This window comes from Sparus aurata, chromosome 6 (assembly GCF_900880675.1).
Source record: "Sparus aurata chromosome 6, fSpaAur1.1, whole genome shotgun sequence".
In the NCBI taxonomy this organism is placed as follows: Eukaryota; Metazoa; Chordata; class Actinopteri; order Spariformes; family Sparidae; genus Sparus; species Sparus aurata.
Genome location: NC_044192.1, coordinates 7,687,309 through 7,710,539, shown reverse-complemented (window position 1 = coordinate 7,710,539; position 23,231 = coordinate 7,687,309). Strand labels below are relative to the sequence as shown.

At 43.0% G+C, this 23,231-nt stretch overlaps 1 protein-coding gene across 1 annotated transcript; it reads left to right on the top strand.

The window, feature by feature from the left end:
• The first annotated feature begins 371 nt into the window (after window positions 1–371).
• LOC115582859 (uncharacterized) lies at window positions 372–23,214 on the top strand. Its single transcript, XM_030419083.1, has 9 exons — window positions 372–1,628; window positions 4,204–4,250; window positions 4,678–4,817; window positions 5,107–5,162; window positions 19,659–19,876; window positions 20,338–20,609; window positions 20,934–21,047; window positions 21,143–21,284; window positions 21,663–23,214. Exons 1-9 carry the CDS (start codon window positions 442–444, stop codon window positions 21,995–21,997), a joined length of 2,511 nt encoding a protein of 836 aa, XP_030274943.1. The 5' UTR covers window positions 372–441; the 3' UTR covers window positions 21,998–23,214.
• The last annotated feature ends 17 nt before the right edge of the window (window positions 23,215–23,231 follow it).

Sequence of the window (23,231 nt, the reverse complement as noted above, 5' to 3'; positions counted from 1 at the left end):
CAACATGAGATTTGGCAGCTTGAGACGGCTTCCAAGCTGGAGAATCCCCATGAAACTCCAATCAAGTGCAGCGACATCTTTAAAGCCAAACCTGACCAACAGAGAAACATCAGAGTTGTGCTGATGAACGGTGTCGCTGATGTTGGAAAAACCTTCTCAGTGCAGAAGTTCACTCTGGACTGGGCGGAGGGCTTAGAGAACCAAGATGTCAGTCTGCTGATTCTGCTTTCGTTCAGGGAGCTGAACCTGATCAGAGATGAGCAGTACAGTCTTCTCAGGCTTCTCCATGTTTTCCATCCAACGTTACAGAAGGTGACAGCAGAGCAGCTCGCTGTCTGTAAACTTCTGTTCATCTTTGATGGCCTGGATGAAAGCAGACTTTCACTGGACTTCAACAACAATGAAGTCGTGTCTGATGTCACACAGAAGTCATCAGTCAGCATGCTGTTGACAAACCTCATCAAGGGGAATCTGCTTCCCTCGGCTCTCGTCTGGATAACTTCCCGACCCGCAGCAGCCAATCAGATCCCTCCTGAATGTGTTGACAGGGTAACAGAAGTACAAGGCTTCACCAAGGCACAGAAAGAAGAGTATTTCAGGAGGAGGTTCAGTGACAAAGATCTGTCCAGAAAAACATTCTCACACATCAAGACATCCAGGTGCCCTGACATCATGTGTCTGATCCCAGTCTACTGCTGGATCACTGCGACAGTTCTGGAACACATGTTGACTACAGACCAGAGAGGAGAGCTGCCCAGGACCATGACTAACCTGTACTCACGCTTCCTGCTGGTTCAGACAAAGAGGAGGAAGCATGATGGTAGATGGGGGATGGGGCAACAGGAGCAAATGGAGGCTGACATTAAAGTTTTTCTGAAGCTGGGGAGGCTGGCCTTTGAAAATATAAAGAATCCTTCCAACAGAAAGGTCATGTTCTACCCAGAGGACCTGGAGAAGTGCGGTCTTGATGTCAGACGGTTTAATTCGGGATTTTTTACAAAGATCTTCAAAAGAGAGTTTGTGATCTTCCAGGAAACCGTCTACAGCTTTGTTCATCTGAGTGTTGAAGAGTTTCTGGCTGCAGTATACATGTTCCACTGTTACAACAACTCAGTGGGCGTGAAGGACTTCCTGGGAGAAAGGTGGGAGTATAACACTGACCAGCCCCTGGATGTCTTCCTGATGAGTGCCATGGAGAAATCCTCAGAGAGTAAAAATGGCCATCTGGACCTGTTTGTTTGCTTCCTTCATGGCCTCTCTCTGGAGTCCAACCGCAGACTCTTCAGAGGCCTACTGGGTCGAACAGACAACAGTCCAGAAATAATCCAGAGAGCCATCAACAACCTGAAAAAAATGAACACGGACAAAATCTCTCCTGACAGAAGCATCAACATCTTCCACTGTCTGATGGAGATGAACGACCACTCAGTTCATAAGGAGATCCAAGAGTTCCTTAAATCAGAGAACAAATCAAAGAAGAAACTCTCAGACGTCCACTGCTCAGCTCTGGCCTACATGCTGCAGATGTCAGAGGAGGTTCCGGATGAGTTGGACCTTGCGATGTACAGAACATCAACAAAGGGAAAACAAAGACTGATTCCAGCTTTGAGGAACTGCAGAAGGGCTCGGTAAGTACTGATGCCTTGCAGGGCCAGTCATTGTGGTATAGATGCACTGATCAACTGGCCAGGAACCAGAATCGGCTGTTTTCTCAGCCCTGACTAGCTATGATTGGCGAAGCTGCAGCAGTAGGAAATGTTTGGTTTGCGATAATAGTAATGTTATATAGCACGCTACAGACAATCACCTTTTTTTGTCTTCTAATATGTAACACCAGCTTTTTAGTTGGTGAGAAAATGTGCTTATTGCGTCAACCCTACTACTCGTTTTATTCTTTTTTCATTACCTCACAACATCGCCTGAATGCATTCTCACGTAATTGCCAGTTAACAATATAATGTTAAACCTTACATATGCCAACACAGGGCTCCAAGTCTGTATTTGAATGCTTTTGTTGTTTGTTTTTGCTACCAGCCCTGATGGGGTCAACTAGTAATTTTTTTCACCTTGTGGAAATGTGGTCCTGGAGACACCTATTGTGGCAGAAATACTTTGGCATGGATTTATACGTACCTTAAGTCTCTGTCCCCAGTACTGAGCACTTGTTTAATAAAGAAGTAAGGACTACCGAGTAGTTATAGATTATGGAGTGTGAATGTCAACATGTTGATGGACATTGTGTCTAGTGTAATCTCATCACAAGGTTGTCTCTAGTTTTTCTTGTAGCCCAATTTTTGTTGTTATTTCTTTGCTTTATTTTCTGTTCAAGACGAGGAGATGTTGCGTCGGCTGCACTGAAAAAGACTGATAAAGAGTTCAGTGGTGTTTAGTTGACTTTGGAGGCAAAGGTGGATATAATGTGTGTAGATAATGATTTATACAGTGGAATGACAGCAGCTTAATTATGGCCTCCATTCCTCCTGTTTTGACTCCCTGTTTTATAAGACTGTATTTGTAGCTCAATTGGAAAATCCGGGTTAACAGAATGGGATGAAAGTATTGTGAACTCACCAGTGTTTTGTTTTGCCAACAAAGGGCCAATAAGTTAATTTGATTATTACCTCCGCCAAGGAGCTTAGTTTGTCCTTTTGTTGGTTGGTTGATTTATTTGTCAACAGGTTTACAAAAAAACTATTTCCACAAAACTTGGATGGAGGATGTGTCTCTGCCCAGATTATACCCCTTTGCGCTTGGTTTGGATACAGGAATCTTTTGTCACTTTCTTCAACATTATGAGATACTGAATGTATCTTGATAAAAGAAATCAGACATGTTTAGGTGGTTGGTATTTATGAGTGAGTGCAATTTAATGTGGATCCTAATAAAAGCCTGTCATTCTTCCACAACACAATGGATTATTATGATTATGATTCCCTCTGCTTTGTTTTGTTGTCCTAGTTGTTGACTGATCTGGTGAGCTTAATATGATTTAGCAGATATGGGTGATTACAAGTGTTGCCACAGTTACCTTGACAAAGTAATCCGATTAGTGATTACTCCTTTAAAAAGTAATGTAGTTACTTTACTGATTACTTGTTTTTAAAAGTAACTAAATTAGATTACAAGTTTTTTTTTTTTTTGTTTTTTTGCCTTTTATCGGCTTTATTGATAGTACAGCTGAAGGTATGACAGGAAACGGGATGAGAGAGAGAGGGGGAGAGAACCGCGGCAAAGGGCGCCCATGCCAGGACTCAAACCCTGGGCCGCCGCAGCGAGGACAAAGCCTCTGCACATGGGATGCCCGCTCCACCAACTGGGCTAAATGGCGCCCCAAGTTAGATCACAAGTTACTTTATTAGTTACAGTCAGCGTGGCCTTCAGATTTCTCTCCATCTCTGCACACTCCTTCTCCAGGTAGGAAGAAAAAGATGTTCTGTGAGGCACGGCATTGATAGTAGTAGGGATCTTTATTATGGCACCAAACGAGGGCGAGTCAACCGTGTTTAAGTGCAGCATTTCCTCTACATACCGCCCGACCAACTTCTTCAACTCTCCCCTACTTGTTGTTTGGGTGGTGGGGGACCTCCTGCAGACGTCGAGGCCGTGGCTTTGCTCACAGTTCTCTGTTTAACACCACCTGGTGGGACTTGCTCCGTAAACTTAAATGTGCTGCGACTTCAAATTTGACATTGTGTTTTTGAAGCTTGATAATACTTTCGCCAGCACAGAGTGTACAACGAACCTTAATATTCTCATCTTTAGCTGACACAAACTCAAAATAATGACTGTATTCCCAGCTCAAAACGCGCATCTCTCTCCTCCCTCCATTGTTGTTTTTGTGTAGCTGCGTGGTGTACACGTGAGTTGTCCTCGTGCTGAAAACGTGACTTGAAAGCAAAAATATATATTTTCTAAGGAATATGACAAAAATAAGGTAACGCACAGTGACTTGAATAAGTAACTTTAATCTGATTACTGGTTTGGAAATATTAACGCGTTAGATTACTCGTTACTGAAAAAAGTGGTCAGATTAGAGTAACGCATTTCTGGCATCACTGGTGATTAAAGGAATATCAAGTTTGATATTAGATTAGGCTTGAATACATTTAGGGGACTGTTGGGTGAGGTATGCACTCTACTGATTGCTGTTGTAGCAACTCTCTTCATGGGTGGTAACTGCTGTCTCTGTGTTTATTTTTTCAGGGTGGATGACAGAAGAAACAGGGTTACACTTTCTAGCCATAAAGGATGTGAGTAAAAGCCTGCTGTAATATCGTAAAGAAACTTAAACTGTTATTAAAGTTCTATACTGTTTTTGGAAAGATGATGTTGTGTAGTTGTGTTGCCTCACTGCAAGTATGTATTGGGTTTGAGTCCCAGTCTTTGTAGCTTTTGTGTAATTGTTTTGCATGAACTCATCCTGATTTGGTATCAGTCCCTTTGGTCTTGACTTAAACATACTGTGTTTGTTCTTGAACTTTCAACCTGATTTCTTTCTTCAGTTTGACTTGAGTAGAGGGTTTGTCAATAGATAACAACAGGGAACATGGGTAGAAAGACATGCTACAAAAGGCCCTGGCCAGCTTTGAACTGTGGACTTGGATGTTACAGGTTTATGAATGTTGGGTCACCAGGTTGTCCAAAAGTTTGACATCTGTTGTGTCTTCCACCCACTAGATCCATCCACATCTGAGTCAAACCTCCCTGTGTCTGAGGACATCAGAGAGGAGAGTAAAGTTGATTATCCGGGTCCTGATGATCCACAGAGGTTGAACCAGCAGCATCTTCTTCTTTGTGGAGATATACTGAAAACAAATGTAAGTTTCTAACATTTTATCCATCTCTCATTCATCATATTTGGGTTCCTTAGTTTTCCCTCCTCAAGGGTTTTTTATTCCATACATTCTTCTGTTGTCCTGTTGGCTTCTCTTGTGAAGGACAATTTCACTGAACAATAATAACAGTAATTTGGTCATAAAAACTAAATAGTGCACATAAACTAAAAAGTGATGCAGTGACAATTTTGTCACCAGTCTCTGCTCCGATTTCAATGTGTTTTTTCCAATATGGTCTAATTCATTAAATGTGTGCCTTTTTAAATTTTAGGACAAGCAAGTTTTCACACCTGAACTGTTGACTGAGTCACGGAAGAGGTCATACAGGTAACCAAAACATGAAATGCTGAGCACTTTGGTTAATTTCTTGCAAAAGATGCCAGTGTACTTTACCAGAGCTGCTCAATGGTGAACAGCTTCAATGTATGACATTGTGGTGGTAATAAAAATTGCAAAGTGGAAGCATTTGGTCCATCAGCGGTCTGATGGTTGAGTCTGGGTTTGGCTAATACTAGGAGAACTTTACCTGTCTGACTGCATTATGCCAACTGTAAGGTTCATTGGAGGAGGGATAATGATATGGGGTTGTTTTTCAGGGGTTGGCCAAATCACTTTTGTTCCAGTGAAGGGAAATCTCAATGCTACAGTTTACCATGACATTTTTGACAATTCTATGCTTCCAATTTTGTGGGAACAGTTTGGGGAAGGCCCTTTCTGTTCCAGCATGACTGTCCCAGTGCTCAAAGCAAGGTCCATAAAGGCAAGGTCGGATAAGTTTAGTGTGAAAAAACTTGACTGGCCCACACAGAGCCCTGGCCTCAACCCCACCGAACACCTTTGTGGTGAACTAGAATGGAGATTGCGAGCCTATGGCCAAACTCCCTGTCTGACCTCATAAATGCTCTTCTGGATGAATGGGCAAAAATTCCCACAGACACATTCCAAAATCTTGGTCTCTTCCCAGAAGAGTAGCTGTTAGAGCTGCAAAGGGGGGACCGACTCCATATTGATGCTTATGGATTGAGAATGGGATGTCATAAAAGCTACTGTACGTGTAGGTGGTCCAATACTTTTGTCCATATAGTGTATGTAGATAATAGGGCTGCACGATATTGGAAAAAACTGACATTGCGATTTTTTTTAACCCTGCGATATATATCGCGATGTGAAAAAATACAGGAAATTTCATCAGATGACCTGAACAGCACTTTATGTTATGCTGCATTTCAAAAGCATTTATATTTCATATGAGCTCATTCATGCGTGCTTGGGCCCTCCCAGAACTCCCATTCCCCATGCTGGCTTACTTTCATTTATGAAAATGACGTCCGTCTAATTTTCCTTCGGGTGCGGGTCGGGCGTCAGTAACAATTTATAGCGGGTCGGCTCGGGTGCGAAATGTAATTTGTGCTACTGTAGGAAAACGGGTTGGATGCAGTTTTAAGTATGGCGTGTACGGCGGGTTTTCAAAATAACACCTGTGCAGGACTCTGCTGTGTGGTACTCAGTGTTGGGGAGTAATGAATTACATGTAACGACTTTACGTAATTTAATTACAAAATTTATGTAGCCTAATTGTAATCCGTTACATTACTGAGAGAAAATATGTAATTAAATTACAGTTGCTTTTGGAAATTTCAATGATTACAACTAAAGTTACATTTGAAAAATCGTATCCCTGTAATACTGTAATAAACCTTGTTTCTGTTGAGATGTAGAGAGCCCGTACACAGAATATTTCTACTGCGCACACAATTAAGAAGGAAGAAAGGTACAGAAAGTAATCATCTTTATTAACACCAATTAATAAATACAGTGCATAGCCACAAACACAGGGACAGGACACAGCATGAGTCCGACAGCCTACTCTCCTCTGTACCTCTCATTAGCCGAAAACAGGTGTCAGGGCACTGCCAACATTAAACACACCACATCAGAATTACACCCCTTTAGGGCACTGCAAACACTGCACAGCAAAACGCTCTAGACACCCCACAGGGCACAGCACACAGGATTACACTGCAACCAAACTCATGCTCTACTAACACGTGATAAGGGCACACACGCTGGGCACTATGGAAACTGTCTATCATCCCCAGCTGCCCCTCCCACCCCGGTACTGTGACTTAACTGCTCTCTTAAAAACTACAACAATTCATTACACAACTCACAGGAACGAGACGACTCAAAACGAATAAATCTTAAAACCACTTAACTCTCCCGGGCTCCGAGACCCTCCCCCAGGGTCTGAGCTTTGGCGCCGGCCGGCTTCAGTCAGAGTCAGCTGTGGGGCGACCGCCAGTCCAACGCAGTGAGGCGTCTCCACGAACAGCAGGAGAGCCTCGCCACCAAGCTGGAGAGCGGGCAGAAGCACACTACATTTCCCCACTCACACTATCTCCGCCCTACCTAGCGCCGGAACCTCTCCCTAAACCCACTGCCTATCTTCGCCGCCGGCAGCCCTAAACGGCATGCGAATGGCCACCACCCCCCGATCCTGAGTGCAAAGACAACTGCTTGGCTGGGCTTTCACCCCGTAACACTCACCGAGCTCCGTTCCCCAGAGACACCAGCAGCCGCCAACTCGCTTCCTTTCAATACTCCCGGGCCGTTCCTCTAAAACACTCCCCTCACAGGTGCAGTCACTCACCTCAATTATCTACACACAATCACTCCCTCAATCTTCCCGACCCACCGGGTCATTCACTACAATACAAAGGTGGCTCTCTTTTAACCCGGCTAGATCACCATGGTAACTTATGCTTAGCTCATAACCCGGTCCCGACCAGGTTCTGTTCAGAGTTTAATCATAAAATCGGCTATAAAAGCGCCGCTGTTTTCACTATTTACCCGCCCACAGATGTTCAGCTGAGGGGATACGCTGCTCAGCTGTTGATCCGACTCGCGTCAGGAGGTCATTTATTAGGCTATAGCCTATTTACTTTTTTATACAGTCAGTCACCACTGAAAGAAGTTGTGCGCTCGCAGCAGGACAGATAATTTAACTTAATGTGGCCATGAATAAATTAATTGTTTTGCCTGTTATGTGTTGCCCAACAGAAATCTTGAGTAGGTCTACTCTGTTTTCTCACATTTAAAAAGGTCTTTGTACAGAGACAACATGAGATTTGCTTGTAGCTACAGCACCTAAAAAACCCACTGTAACCTATTTTCATACGCACACCAGCCTCGCTTTCAATAAAATACACACTGGCATTTTATTATTGCCATCAGTGAAATATATGAAAACAATGTAAAACACAGTTTAAAACAACAGTTGTTGTTGCTCTAAAGTAGGGGTACTCAAATACAAATCTTCAAGGGCCACAAAGATTTTATTCAATGACTAAAAAGGTCCATGTATTGAGGTCGGTCAGGCCACATGCAATAATACTGTAATATTCAAAACAAAATGTCCTTTTCATTCTAAACAACAAAATACGAACTAAAATAAAATGTAATTTCCATTTTAACATAAATTAAAATACATAGTTGAATATTTCCCCTTTTTGTTTGCCTTCAAACATTGTGTCCATCACTTCAGTCATGCATTATTTTATTTCATTGTGACATAGATGTGACAAGAATCCTGCTTGCAGCTTGATATGACGATTTCAGTGCATTTATTTGTGTTGTGCTTATCTCTGAATTTTGAGGAAATGTCTCTTCAAAATTCCTATGCTTCGTCTCATAATGCTGTTTCAAATTGGAAATCTTCATCACAGCTTCTCCTGGCATATTGTAACGCCCCTTGTGGACTGTGGCGCAATGACTCTTGGGTATTCTGTTGGTGTTGGTGTAATTATGTTTCGTGAATGTGTTTGTGAATAAGATGATATGTAAGATTGTGGTATACAGAGCCATCAGTGGTACATTATTATTATTTACATTTAACATTTCCATTTCCATGATTTCCATTTAGCACAGCTCATTTTCAGAGTGTGGTGAAAATTGTCTGTGTGTTTTATGGTGAGAAAAGGTTGGTTTATTGTTTGAAAAATGTAGTTATCTAGCAGTATGCAGTGTCTAACTCCGACCAGCAGAGGGCGCGTTCGCTACACTGTGTGCGTTCAGGAACAAGGGAAATCTCGCGTGAATACGTTCAGAGAATGAGAACACACACTTGAGTGTGAAGTTACTATGTGTGTGTGGCAAACTGTGACGATAAAATGCATATTTTTGCTCTTTGCAGGTAAGAAGGGAGAGTTAGAATTGTGTAATGGATGAGTAAATATGTTATGTCGTAGTTTATGATCCCGGTTTGGTTTTATGTGGGATTGTTTATGAACGTTACTTGGTCAGTACTGAAAACGGCTAGCTAGTAGTTAGCACTGGTTGGCTAGCTAGCTCGAGTGAGCGTGAAGCGGGAGAGTAGAACAATGAGCCGGTCTAAAGAGCATGGACTGCTCGTGTCTAGTTCATAGGTCAATAAATAAAAAGGTTAAAATAGATACATGATTGATTTGATTAATTTGACAATGTTTAGACATGATTGGCTGATTGGGGGGGGGGGAGAACGCTCGATCGTTCATCGCCGTCAGCCGGGGGCTCGTCGCCGTCGTCAACCGGGGGACGGACGGACGCTCGTCACCGTCAACCACGGCAGCCCACAAACACCCGCTATAAAGCAGCTAACATTGTTGAGTATAGCGGCGCTGACCTAGCCGTATAGCGGCGCAGCGCCGTTGTTCCACCGTCTGGGGAGAACCCTGTGTTGGTGTTGGTGTAATTATGTTTCGTGAATGTGTTTGTGAATAAGATGATATGTAAGATGGTTGTGGGTTAATTCACGTCATTTGTTCTGTGATTAAATGGTGTTGAGTTTTAACAAGGATGATAAAAATGTTGGCACCGTGAGTGAAAGGGTGTTTGCTGGGTGAAACTCCCCGTCCGTTACACTGTTTGTGTATTTGAAAATACCTGATAAGAGTAGTTAACATTTGTTAAACTACGTAAGGCCGAGTGTGTTATCGCATTGTCGTGGGTCTTGTTCTGGTTGGAGGGAAATTGAATGCAAATTGTGAGTTCCTGTTTCTGTAAGATGCAGGTTTTCACATTTCACTTTGTTATAGCAGTTTACTTGAAAACACGGCATTTTCAATCCCTTACCACCGGCAAAATGTGAATTGGCGAACTGCTCCGAAAACGAAAGTGAAAGTTAAAAGTAGCGCTCGCAGCTGTCTATGTATCGTTGGCATGGAGACAAGTCCCGGTGTACACGTGCTGACCCAACCAAAACACATGGTGAGGGAATAACAGTTCGGGGGCCACAAACAGGAGGCCGGCGGCCCGGGGGCCGCCTATTGAGGACCGCTGCTCTAAAGCTTCATATTTAAAAAGCAGCTCAATGTAGAGCTGTCAGAAATTAAAATCAGCCTCCTCTTGTCATTTTTGCAGCAACATTGTTGCTTCAGGCTGTGATCAGGCTTTTTTTGTATAGCTCATACTATCTCCATTAAAACAACCTGCTCCTCTTGGCTGAAATCAGCCCGTTGTCGCTCCATTTAGTGAGGAAGTGAGCCTCCTTTGCAGTACAGGCCTAAGGTCAGACTCATAATATAGCCTATGGTTAAACCTTTGAACTGAAAGGTTTATCACACTATAGGTCTTAAAATGTGAAAATGGTTAACAGTTGAGAGATTTCATTCAAAATTAAGAAAAGTAATCAAAATGTAATCAAATGTAATTACTTACATTACTTTGAGAAAGTAATTGAAATAGTTACACTACTATTACATTTTCAACAGGGTAACTTGTAATTGTAACGAACTACATTTCCAAATTAATCTTCCCAACACTGGTGGTACCAACGTAAATGGCCAAACAAATGAGCTGTGTTACCTCTCGTTGTGGCAACAGATGCAAGGAGGCACTGTTGACCCAGAACACGTTTGGTCAGTTTCTTTTTTTTTCTTTTTTTCTTTTTTTCTTTACTTTTTATTGGTTTTCTTATACACGTATGTGCCAACTGGGCACAAAACACACAACTTAACAAAACATAACATGACAAGGGGAGGATTTGTTCATTAAGTGAAGCACATCATACATAAAAGGATGTTTCTTGATGATATGGAGCAAAACATTTCTTACTCAAGGGTTTGGCCTTGTCTTTGTGATCTATATGAAATCAGGTCTTACAGTTGACACGTAGCTGAGCCATTTCAACCAGTTCTCTTCAAAAATATCAGTTTGGTTTTTGAGTTTGAATGTAATTCTCTCCATAACATATATATTATAAATTGTATCAATCCATTCATTAATTGTTGGTTTGTCTTTTTTAAACCACTTTCTGGTCAGGGCCTTTTTACAACACACTAGCAACACTCTCAGAAGGTATTTGTCTCTCTTTGGAAGATCAAGTCCATCCAGATCACACAGGTACATGACTTTGAAATTTAAAAACATTTTCCTTTTAAAAACAGCCTCCAGGACTCCAATGATCTCTCTCCAAAATGGAGTCACAGAGGAACAGTTCCAGAATTTATGAAAATGGTTTGCTGAGGTATTCCCACAGGACCTCCAACAGGCAGTCTGATTTGAATAGTTGGTCTTTTGTGCAGGAGTACGAAAGAATCGAGTCACATTTTTCCAACTAAATTCCCTCCAGGAGGGGGAGCTTGTCACTGACCATTGTTGTCTGCAGATCCTGTCCCAATCTTCTTGAGAGACTGTGAAGCCTCCCTCTGCTTCCCATCTTTCCTTAATGTCCAAAGTGTGATCACTTTTAAGATTTTGAAGAGCGGAATATAGTTTGGATATTATCTTTTGGAGGGTGACATTCTTGTAGGCTCTTTGAAAAGTGATAAGAATTTCATCCCTCCCTGTAATAACATCCCTTGGGAATTTCTTGCTCATAAAGTCCCTAATTTGTAAATATCTAAAGTGATCTTGATTGTGCAAACCAAATTTTTCTTTTAAAGTCCTGGAAGCTCAAAACCTTACCCTGATCAAAGAGTGTGCAGTAGGCCGTAAGTCCATTTTCCGTCCAGTTTTTAAACCTTGTGTCATAGTTATTTGGCACAAAATCTGGATCATATGCAAACCATTTGAACATTTCGGCTCCTCTCTTCAAATTATATATTTTTATAATTTCACCCCATGTTGTCAAAGAGCCAGATATCCATGGGTTTTGGGGGTCTGGGAGGAGATTAATTAATGAAGGATCTCCAACTAAGTTATTAACTGGTGGTCCCTTTCCCATTGCCATTTCTATTTCTTTCCATTTTGATCTATAATTTGGTGTACACCATCCCACTAATGGCCTAATTTGAGCTGCTCTATAATAATTTGTCAAACAGGGGAGAGCTAAAGGGGAGGGTAGTTGTAGGGTTTATATTTTATTCTTGGTTTCTTTCCCTCCCATATAAATCTGGAAAGAATTTTATCCCACTCTCGAAAATATAATTCTGGTTTCCCAATTGGTATTGAGTGAAACAAATATAAAAGTCTTGGTAAAATGTTCATTTTAACCGAATCTATACGAGAACTGATATTTAGATAAGGAATTAAAGGGATAGTTTGGGTTTTTTGAAGTGGGGTCATATAAAGTACATATCTATAGTCAATCTGTTTCCTACCGTAATCACCTATCAGCGCAGCCTCAGTTTGGAGAAGTAGAGAGCCGCTCCAGCCCAGACGCTCAGCTTTGTACTGCAGTGAATGGGGTCCAGCAAAAAAGCGAAATTAACCACCTAAAACAAGGCTCACATAAAAAAATCTATATCGGGTCAAGTGTACGTTGTATAGGTAAAATTCACACTGCTTTACATCGCCGTCAGACCGCGCGTTCTTTTGGCACTACATTTTCTCAACCGCAGAACCCCCGTATCCCTACGCATGAGCGCTAATGCGGAAGGATATGGAGAGTTAAGTTTCGTTTTTATCGAAAGTAAACCTCTCGTCCAGCCGCAGCTCGCAGATCAGCTGTTGCCCAGTTACGCTAATGCGTAGGGATACGAAGGTTCTGTGGTTGAGAAAATGTAGTGCCAAAAGAAAGCGTGGTCTGACAGTGATGTAAAGCGGTGTGAATTTTACCTATACAACGTACACTTGAACTGGTGTAAAAAAAATTACGTGAGCCTTGTTTTAGGTGGTTAATTTCTCTTTTTTGCTGAACCCCGTTCACTGCAGTACAAAGCTGAGTGTCTGGGCTGGAGCGGCTCTCTACTTCTCCAAACTGAGGCTGCGCTGATCGGTGATTACGGTAGGAAACAGATCGACTATAGACATGTACTTTATATGACCCCACTTCAAAAAACCCGAACTATCCCTTTAAGTTGATATCGGCTATAATTTCTTTTTTGAGTGGGCCATAGTTAATTTCTTCTATTTTTGATATGTCTAGGGGAAGGAGAATTCCCAAGTATTTTATAGAACTCTTGTCCCAGTCTAGATAGTAAATGGAGCAGAGATATTGAGGGGGATCGAAATGAAAACTAAGGACCTGGGTTTTTTTCGTATTTAATTTATACCCTGAGTATGACCCGTACTCATCTAAAATAGACATCAACGCTGGCAGAGATTCTATTGGATTTGAAAGGCTAACAAGCACGTCATCCGCGAAAAGGGCCAGCTTTTGTTCTCCTGCTGCCATGTTTATACCCATCCATCCATCCATTATCGTCCGCTTATCCGGGGCCGGGTCGCGGGAGCAGCTGCCTGAGCAGGGACACCCAGACTTCCCTCTCCCCGGACACTGCCTCCAGCTCTTCCGGGAGGATCCCAAGGCGTTCCCAGGCCAGCTGAGTGACATAGTCACACCAGCGTGTCCTGGGTCTTCCTCGGGGTCTCCTCCCGGCAGGACATGCCAGGAACACCCCCCGAGGGAGGCGTCCCGGGGGCATCCGAAACAGATGCCTGAGCCACCTCAGCTGGCTCCTCTCGATGTGGAGGAGCAGCGGCTCTACTCCGAGCTCCTCCCGGGTGACAGAGCTCTTCACCCTATCTCTAGGGGAGCGCCCTGCCACCCTGCGGAGGAAACTCATTTCGGCTGCTTGTATCCGGGATCTTATTCTTTCGGTCATGACCCAAAGTTCATGGCCATAGGTGAGGGTCAGAACGTAGATTGACTGGTAAATCGAGAGCTTCGCCTTTCGGCTCAGCTCTCTCTTCACCACGACAGACCGATACAACGACCGCATTACTGCGGCCGCTGCACCGATCCACCTGTCAATCTCACGCTCCATCCTTCCCTCACTCGTGAACAAGACCCCAAGATACTTAAACTCCTCCACTTGAGGCAGGAACTCTCCTCCCACCTGGAGGGAGCAAGCCACCTTTTTCCGGTCGAGAACCATGGCCTCGGATTTGGAGGTGCTGATTCTCATCCCAGCCGCTTCACACTCGGCTGCAAACCGCCCCAGGACATGCTGGAGGTCCTGGCTCGAAGGAGCCAACAAGACCACAACATCCGCGAAAAGCAGAGATGAGATCCAGTGGCTCCCGAACCAGATCCCCTCCGGCCCGTGGCTGCGCCTAGAAATTCTGTCCATAAAAATAATGAACAGAACCGGTGACAAAGGGCAGCCCTGCCGGAGTCCAACATGCACTGGGAAGAATGCCACGAGGGACACGGTCGAATGCCTTCTCCAAGTCCACAAAACACATGTGGACTGGTTGGGCAAACTCCCATGAACCCTCGAGCACCCTGCGGAGGGTATAAAGCTGGTCCAGTGTTCCACGGCCAGGACGAAAACCGCATTGTTCCTCCTGAATCCGAGGTTCGACTATCGACTCAGGAGTCCCCCGGGCCAGCCAGGCTCGGGGGAGCCTGGCTGGCCTTACCCCACTGCACCGGCCCCTTCTGAACCCTCCCGCGAGTGGTGAGCCCACGGGAGGGCGGGCCCACTTTGCTCGTTCGGGCTGCGCCCGGCCGGGTCCCGTGGGCACAGACCGCTCGCCTGCAAGCCCCAACCCCAGGCCTGGCTCCAGGGTGGGGCCCCGGTGACGCCGATCCGGGCGACGTGCACGTCCTTGTTGTTCTTTCTGTCATTATACCCGTGATCTTGTTGTTCTGTCTAATCCATTGTGCCAATGGCTCGATAAAAATTGCGAATAAGATTGTACTTAGGGGACAGCCCTGTCTTGTTGATCTCTCCAGCAGAAAAGAGTCTGTAAGCTCCCCGTTGATTTTTAGCTTAGCAGATGGTTTATCATAAAGGGATTTTAATGTATTAATAATTACCTGGTCAAAACCAAATTTCTCCATAGCACTGTATAGGAATTTCCATCTAACCGAATCAAAAGCCTTTTCGGCATCTAAACTAACTAAAATGGCCTGTATTTTGTTTTGACTTATATGTCTGATAATTTGTAGAGATCTTCTAATATTGTCATGTGTCTGACAAGCAAGAACAAAACCTGTTTGATCCATATTGATTATTCGGGGTAAGATTTTCTCAAGTCTCTTAGTAATAATTGAAGTAAATAATTTATAGTCCAAATTAAGCACACTAATAGGTCTGAAATCTGCGCAGTCCAGGGTTTTCCCTGCCATTATACGGCTTAGGCGCGGCGCCCGAGCATTTTTGCCTCCCGCCTAAGCAGGGTTCTCCCCAGATGGTGGAACAGCGGCGCTACGCTGCTATACCGCTAGGTCAGCGCCGCTATACTACGCGCGTGACGGTGACGAGCGTCCGTCCGTCCCCCGGTTGACGGCTAGGAGCTCCCGGCAGATGGCGATGAGCGTCCGTCCGACCCCCGGCTGATGGAGTTGATGACCATCTGTCCGTGTAAAGTCACCTGTGCATATTAAAGTCCCCTGTGCTTCAGTTGCGATCCTTTCAATTACTTGAGTATAGAAATTTGGTTCTGAACCAGGAGGGATGTATACATTATAAAAGGTAAATACATTTCCATCAGCTTTCCCACGGATCATTATGAATCTACCTTCCTTGTCTTTAATAGTAGACATATGTTCGTATGTCACCCTTCCTGAGATTAGAATAACTACTCCCCTGGTTTGAGGAGGAGAAGACATATTTAAACCCCTGTCTTTTGAGTTTTTTATGTTCAGTTTCCGTCAAGTGGGTTTCCTGCAGATAGGCAATATCTATGTTTTCTCTTTTTAATTTAAGAAGAATTTTGCTCTGTTTGACTGGGCTACGAAGCCCTTTCACATTTAGAGACACTACTTTCATTATCTGGTTCCTGTATGTGTCGGCTTACCTCTGTAATTGTATGATGCTATAACCTTAACAAAAACAGACTTCCCTTGTAGAAAAAAACATTTCTCCCCTGTACTGAACATAGAATAAGAACAAGCGTTTACACTCATCATAACAGAAATGAATACATGAACTTCCTGTGACTGAGGGACCTTTGTCCCCCTAGGGTCCCTGTTGGTGAAAATAAACAACACTAATTTGTTTGGTGACCATCAGGGCCCGTATTCACAAAGAATCTTAAGGCTAAAAGTAGCTCCTAACAGGCAAATTTAGGAGCAACTCCTAAAAATAATGGGCGTGTAACTTTAGGACTCCTAATTTTTGAAAATAAGAGTTATTCACAAAACATTTTAAGCCTAAAAGTAGCACCTAAGTCTGGGAGACCTTAGAAGTAGTCCAGAGGACTCCTAACTCGCTAAGACCTGGTCACAGCCGAATGTTTTGGAGATGCTAAATGACAGGGAATTATTAAAACGATGTCAGATGGACCGTGAAGGGATTGAAGTTGTGGTTGAGTTGGTGAGGGACGCAATAACGTCCCAACCGACTGAAACAATCCAATAACGCCAGAGTTAAAATGTTTGGCAACACTCCGGTGTTTGGCTACGGGGAAAATGCAGCTCTTCGCACGGGACTAGTATTACCTGGGGACCTCCAGTGATTTAGAAATTATCCCACCACATCTGTGTTTGGTGCGGCACATTCGCGCGGCATAAGCGAAGTCTGTGTTTTAACTCAAATTTACTGACATTATCCCCCGAGTCGATCGCACCGGAGCCCTTGCTGGAGCAGCACAACGGTTAGATATGGATATTTTTAATATAATAACTGGTGAGCCTGTTGAAAGATAGAAAAATGTTCCTTACCACATGCTGCCATGCATGTAATCCATCTTATCATCTTTCGAGATTTCGCTCTTCTGATGAGCCTCCTGAATTTGCACCCAAAATGCTGTCAAAACTTTCATTTATAATTCCCAATGTAGCCTCCGTAATTCTCGACCGGGAAAAAGGCAGAAAAAAGGTGTGGAAAACACAACAAACCTTAAGAAAAACAAAAAAAGACCCCAATCACAGATGCCGATTCGCACGGGACTAATATTATCACATGAATTCTGTGTTTGGTGAAATATGATAGGTAATTTGCGGTGCGTTACTCTTTAATTCACTTAATTCTCCTCATAAATACATTTCTTTATACAATATCTTTTCATAGGCTTTGTCATGGGCTTGTAGGCAACTTCCTTATTTTCACTTCATGCATTGCGTAGCCTAAATGACTTTTCAATGGGCTGCCCTGTCACTCAACAACCATCACCGTTGTCATTGCTTCAAAGTGCGTCCTTATAAAATGACGTCATCCATAGCAACAGAGAGTTACTTCTAGTTTAGGAGTTCACTGTTTTCAGAACTAAAAGTAGGTCTCAGCGGCTTTGTGAATTACTTTTAAGAAACGACTCCTACATAAAAACTTTTAGTCCGATTCAGGAGTACTCCTAACGTTAAGATAAAAGTCTTTGTGAATGCGGGCCCTGGAGTTTTTCTTTCACTCGGGTCTGCATCTGTTTTCCTCCGCTGGCCACTCGTTGCCACGGGAACGCCTTCTGGATCCTCTCCTCTAAGTTGGGGGCTGGATCCACTCTGGCAGCGGACACCTCCATCCCCCGTGCCCGTAGCTCCTGTGCGGCTTGGTGTGCGTCCTCATAGGTCCGTGGGCTCCAGTGAATCCGGATCCGCGTGAATGGGGTCTGGAAGGGAATGCCTTTTTCTTTCAGCGCTTTTTTAATTCCGCCGTAGGCTCTGCGTTTTTCCATCACTTCGTATGCATAATCATGGTCAAAGAAAATCGGTTTGTTCAGGTGGATTTTCTTTTTCCGAGCCAGCTTCAGTACCGTTTCTTTGACGTCATACTGCTGAAAGTTCATCACAATAGACCGGGGTGTAGCGTCAGGTCCCGGCTTCTGGGTCAGAGCTCTATGAGCCCGCTGAATCTGCAGGGACATACCGTCGGGGAGAGCCAGCTCTGTGGTCAGCAGGTTTTCCATAAACTTTATCATTGAGTCGCCCTCTGAGCCCTCCGACACTCCGTAAACTCGGATGTTGTTTCTTCTAGACCTGCTTTCCAAATTGGTGACTTTCTCTTGCAGCCTGTGATGCTCTTTCAGCAGACTCAAAAGAGCCTCTTTAGTTGCAGCGCCGCTTGTTTCCATATCTGAAATGCGCTCCTCTGCCTCGGTGATCGCCAGGTCGTGACCCTGGAGCCTGGTGCCGACGTCGGCTAGCTTCTGGGTTAGTTCGTCTCTCAGCGTCGCTAGCTCGTCCTTGAAGTCTTTCTTTAAGTCACCCTTGAGATCGGAGATAGCTGAGTGAATGTCGTTTTGGAAATCACTGATGTTACTTGAGATGGCAGACAGTTTCTGTAGTAGCTTGTTGTCCTTAGCTTCACCGCCGTCTCCGCTAGCTAGCAGGTCGCCATTTTCCTCATCGGTCGGCTCCATTTGTTTTTTATTTTTGGGTTTTTCTTGCTCAGTTACTCTCTCTGTCTGGTTCGAATCGTCTCTTTTTTGTTTCCTCCTTCTCATTCCTGGTTTTCAAGTTAAAGTTTTCGAGTTTGGAGGTATTTTGATACTGACTGATACGGAGCGATTGACTAGGCGTCTGTCACGAGCATGGCTTGACCGGAAGTCCTGTTTGGTCAGTTTCATCCTTCTTGTAGCCAAAATAATTCCAGATAACTGACGTTGCTTTTCTTTTTGGCACCAAGTCTTCGTTTTCGCGATTTTCTCTTATATATTGCTCATTTTTCAAAGTTGTTACCAGCGACTCACTCCATGTGCAGGGGCATGGTCTGCTTCGGCACACTGATTAAGGACTAATGTGATTGGTGGATCGCTGTGCACAGTCTGCATGCAGAGTGTGTGTCAGGTACCCTTGAAATTAGAGTTCATTTGCGTCCTACATCGCAGACTCTGCGATGTGACTATTGCACACACGTACAATGATATATCATGCAGCCCTAGTAGATGATTTTTTTAATCTGCCTATAAAAAATTGAATTGGATATTGTTATGATTTTAGTATCCAATTATAAAAAAAAGCTGTAGTAAAAGAACAAAAAAGTGATGACCAAACAGAAAATCTATGCATATCTGGAATGTGTTTGGTGTTAATTTTGGGCCCATGGTGTCAACATTAGGTTGTTCAGCAACTTAACAAAAATAACCAATTGATGGTCAAAAGGCTCAAGTCCAAATGAAGTCACAAGTATTGCTGGAAAAGCCTAATTGCAAGTGCAAGTTGCAATTTTTCTTTGATTTTGTCAAGTAGAGTCGAAAGTGACCCCAGTACGTCTTGAGTCCAAGTCATGTGTCTTCAGTCCACACCTCTGCTTCTTAACAGGGCCGAAGCTGGATGTGTGTTGTTGTCACAAAGCTGGGCAGATGCTATATGGCTCATTTTAAAATTGCTGTGAATTTCTGTTTGTTGGCCAATGGAATGGTTTTCACTGTAAGCAGAAAAGTTGCAGGTTCTGCAGAAAGGAAGATTTAAACATGTAAAACACAACACATATGATCAATAGAAAAGCCAAGCATCTGCACACCAAAATATCTTTTGATGGCAGTCTGGCTTGTTGCTAACAGCTCCTCTGTGTCCCGCAGGTTCTGGTGTCCTGGTCCAGGTGTGTTCCAGTGCGAATCGACTGGACTGGTGTTTGTTATGGTTCAGGAGGCGGAGCTGCTGTACAGGACTGTCCAATGGGATGAGAGCCTCCTCAAATCAGCTGGCAAGATGGCTGCAGGGCTGCTGTTTGATATCAAGTGTTCAAATGATAGTGCTGTCTGTCAGCTCCACCTGCCTCACTGTGAAGTTATGGATGGTAAGGACACTGTTGTACTTTATGAATGGAGAGTCTATTTGTTCTTAAGGTGCCAACTAATCATCAATATGTCTTGTTGGAACCTCACCCACATATTCCTGACAATAGAGAGGTCCGTGGGTAAAACCTGAAGTCTAACTACAGGGACCTCTCAATCCCCCGTCCCCGACTACTATAAGACGACTATTGTGCATTTATTCTCGTTTTTTACTTATTTGCTTTCCATTTATTGTTAATTTTGACTAGCAGTTCCACACAAGCACAACAATGTGTCCTCTCCTTGTAAGAGCAAAGGCACAGTCCCTCACTGGCTTCCCATCCTCCATCGCTTAATGTTGTGTTTAACAAATCGCTTAACCTGCACAAGCTGTAAAAAGACTCTGCTCAATGTTCTGGAAAACTCTATAAAACAACTACTATAGTTGTAATGACTAAAAGTTCACAGCTCTGTGTTTTCACAGCTCCGCTGCCTGAAGGTCTGCTGTCTGTCGTCCACATCACTGATGATGGAATGAACTTCCTCGATCCGCTGGAGATTACAGACACTCATGTGGTTGTCACAGTCTCTCACTTCTCTCCCATTGGCATAGTGAGGAAATTGTTTACAAGCTTGTTGAACATAAGGAGACTAGTCAGCAGCAAAGTTCTGCTGTTTCTCGGACAACCAAACCCAGAAACACAAAGGCGAAAACTCAACGTGTTTCTCCTACCAAGGAACATCGATCTGGACGAGGTAAAGCGCCGTGTTACAGCTGTTAGTCCAAACTGTCTCAGTATTTTCCAGTACCACAAATGTCACAATGGATCAGGCAGACTAGACATTACATTGGCGTGATGCCAGCCCCAGCTGTTTGCTATCAATAATATAACAACAAAACAAACAAATAACAACAAATAATGTTTCAGTTATTTGTTATTTTTATAGTCCAACACTGTGCTGATATTTTAATCCAAAAAACTGCTCTCGGGTCTTTGAACAGCTTCTGCATTTGAAGTAGGTAATTGTACTGTCATGATGTAATTTTCCCTTTGTTAAAATGTTCTGATGTCTCTTCAGGTGAGCGAACAGCAGCGATATTCAGAGAACATCCAGGTTCCTTCAAAATGTAAACTGTTTGAAGATCAGAGTTACACTCTTCACTGTCCTCAGGCCATTAAAATACAACCTAAGGTGAGAATTTGAAATAAAAGACTTTGTTACTTGTGCAGCATGTTGACATGGTTCATTGTTAAACGCTATAAAGATTCTGACACTTTGGTTTTCAGAGTGCAGATTTCGACCTGGAGTTTGGACCAAATTACGACCCAACATTTGAGGTCCGCCTGGAAACAACCACAGAAGAAGTGACTTTAACAGTCAAAGATCATGGACAGCTGGTGGTCTGGGAGTATGACGTTGATCTCACTGGTAAGACTTCATCCACCTGATGGAACAACAGAGAGGAATAGATTAGATTTGAATAGATTTCTGTTGATGTCGAAGTGTTCTGCGTTTCTGAAGCATTTAAATCTGAAAGGATGCAGTGAACAGACCAGAACAGACCTCATTAACATTTGGTGCCTATCCAAATAGACGGACTGATGCAAGAAAGTTATCCTCACTTTCTTTACCTTTGATGGAGAGTTTTTCAACATTTTGTTAGTTTCTGTGGGAATTATCTATGAACCTTAATGGACAAAATCTGGTGTATTTGGGTGGCTGGAATTTCAGTCGAACTTTAAAATGTTGTACTTTCTAAGACTTTTCCTTCAAAGTGATGATGGTTTATTATTTGATATCTTCCAGATTCAAGAAGGAGAACTGCACAGATGAATGTCCCAGCAGAAGATTTGGTCCCAGCTGAGGACGATGTCCTAGCAGAACAGAAGCTGAGCTCTATTAGGGAGGAGTTTGTAAAGCGAGTGTCTGGACCTGTTCTGAACCAGCTTCTGGATAAACTTTATCCGGATGTCATAAGTAATGAAGAAATGCAGTCAGTCAAAACAAAACTGGTCACACAGGAGAAAGCACGGGAGTTGATCGACTCAGTGATAACAAGGGGAACTGAAGCCAGCTCGATCCTGATTGCTGCTGTCTGTGAGGTGGATCAACATCTTTCCAGAGTGCTGAAGTTAAGATGAAGAAAAATCAAGAAAGATGTAACGATCACACCTGGAGTGTAGCTCATCTTCTCATCTGGAGATTTAATCATGACCGGGGAGGGGATAAAAGTGATACATTTCAGTTCTGATCCATCCATTGTCATCCTGCATCATCAGGTCCCAAGTGGGGAAATCAAATTCTGGAGACTGACAAAAGGTTCATGCAGCACTTTAATGCTTGTAGTTTGTATATTCATGTTGTTTGGTGTCACAAAGAGCTCGAGAGGTAACTAATCATGAGCATTATTACTGTTGGACTGTAAATCAAGTTATGAAGAACAACTAACAGGAAGAGACAAAAGGAAGCAGTTTGTACAGGATTTGGAGTTTATTACTGTGGGATCACTAAAACACACTTTTAATGGACTGAAAGAAACAACAAAGTAAACAGTAGGATAAAAGCACAACAGTTTTAACGGCTTCTCACCTGCTCATCAGGGAAAATAAATTTATGAAATGATTCACGTCAGGAGAGTCTCAGAAAATCACACACAAATGCAGTAAAGCTTACAAATGAGTGACTGAATCAGTGTGTAAATGAAGGTTCAAAACTGTTGATAAATGTAACAGTTCAAATGATGTTTTTGATGAAAACTGTAATTACTTTGAAATACATAGTATATTTACATATTTCTACTATATTTATTTAAACCAGGACAATGTTTCGCTTGCATCAAAAAAATATTTTCTTTACCTTTTTTATATGTGGATTTGTTTTATATTTTCAACAATGATGTTTTTTGTGTTGATTTGTAACGACGGACTGCCTTTATGTCGGTAATGTGACGGGTGACGGGATTGTGATTAATTGGATGCATGTGTAGGTATGTGTGGATATGTGGGTACATATGTGTTTATATACATACAGACATAGGAGGTGAAATGAGATGCACACACAGCTAATTTTAAATTGTTTATTGATATAATAATTGCTGTTTACTTGTGCCATTAAGTTTAACTTGTGAGTGGAGAAAGCCAGTGATTAGCAAGGCACTGTTGCAGTATGTGGGAAGGTATAAGATATTTTAGGCGGACTGATTGTGTATAATTATGTGAAGCATAAATTTACCTCTGCCGCTTCTCTTCTCTGTGTAAATTATCATGGATATTTATTTGGGTGATTTTCAGGGATTTATATTTTTTGTATTTATATTAGGTAGTGAAGTTTAGGTAAATATTTGTTTCTTTATTGTATGTTTAGGGGTGTGTGAGA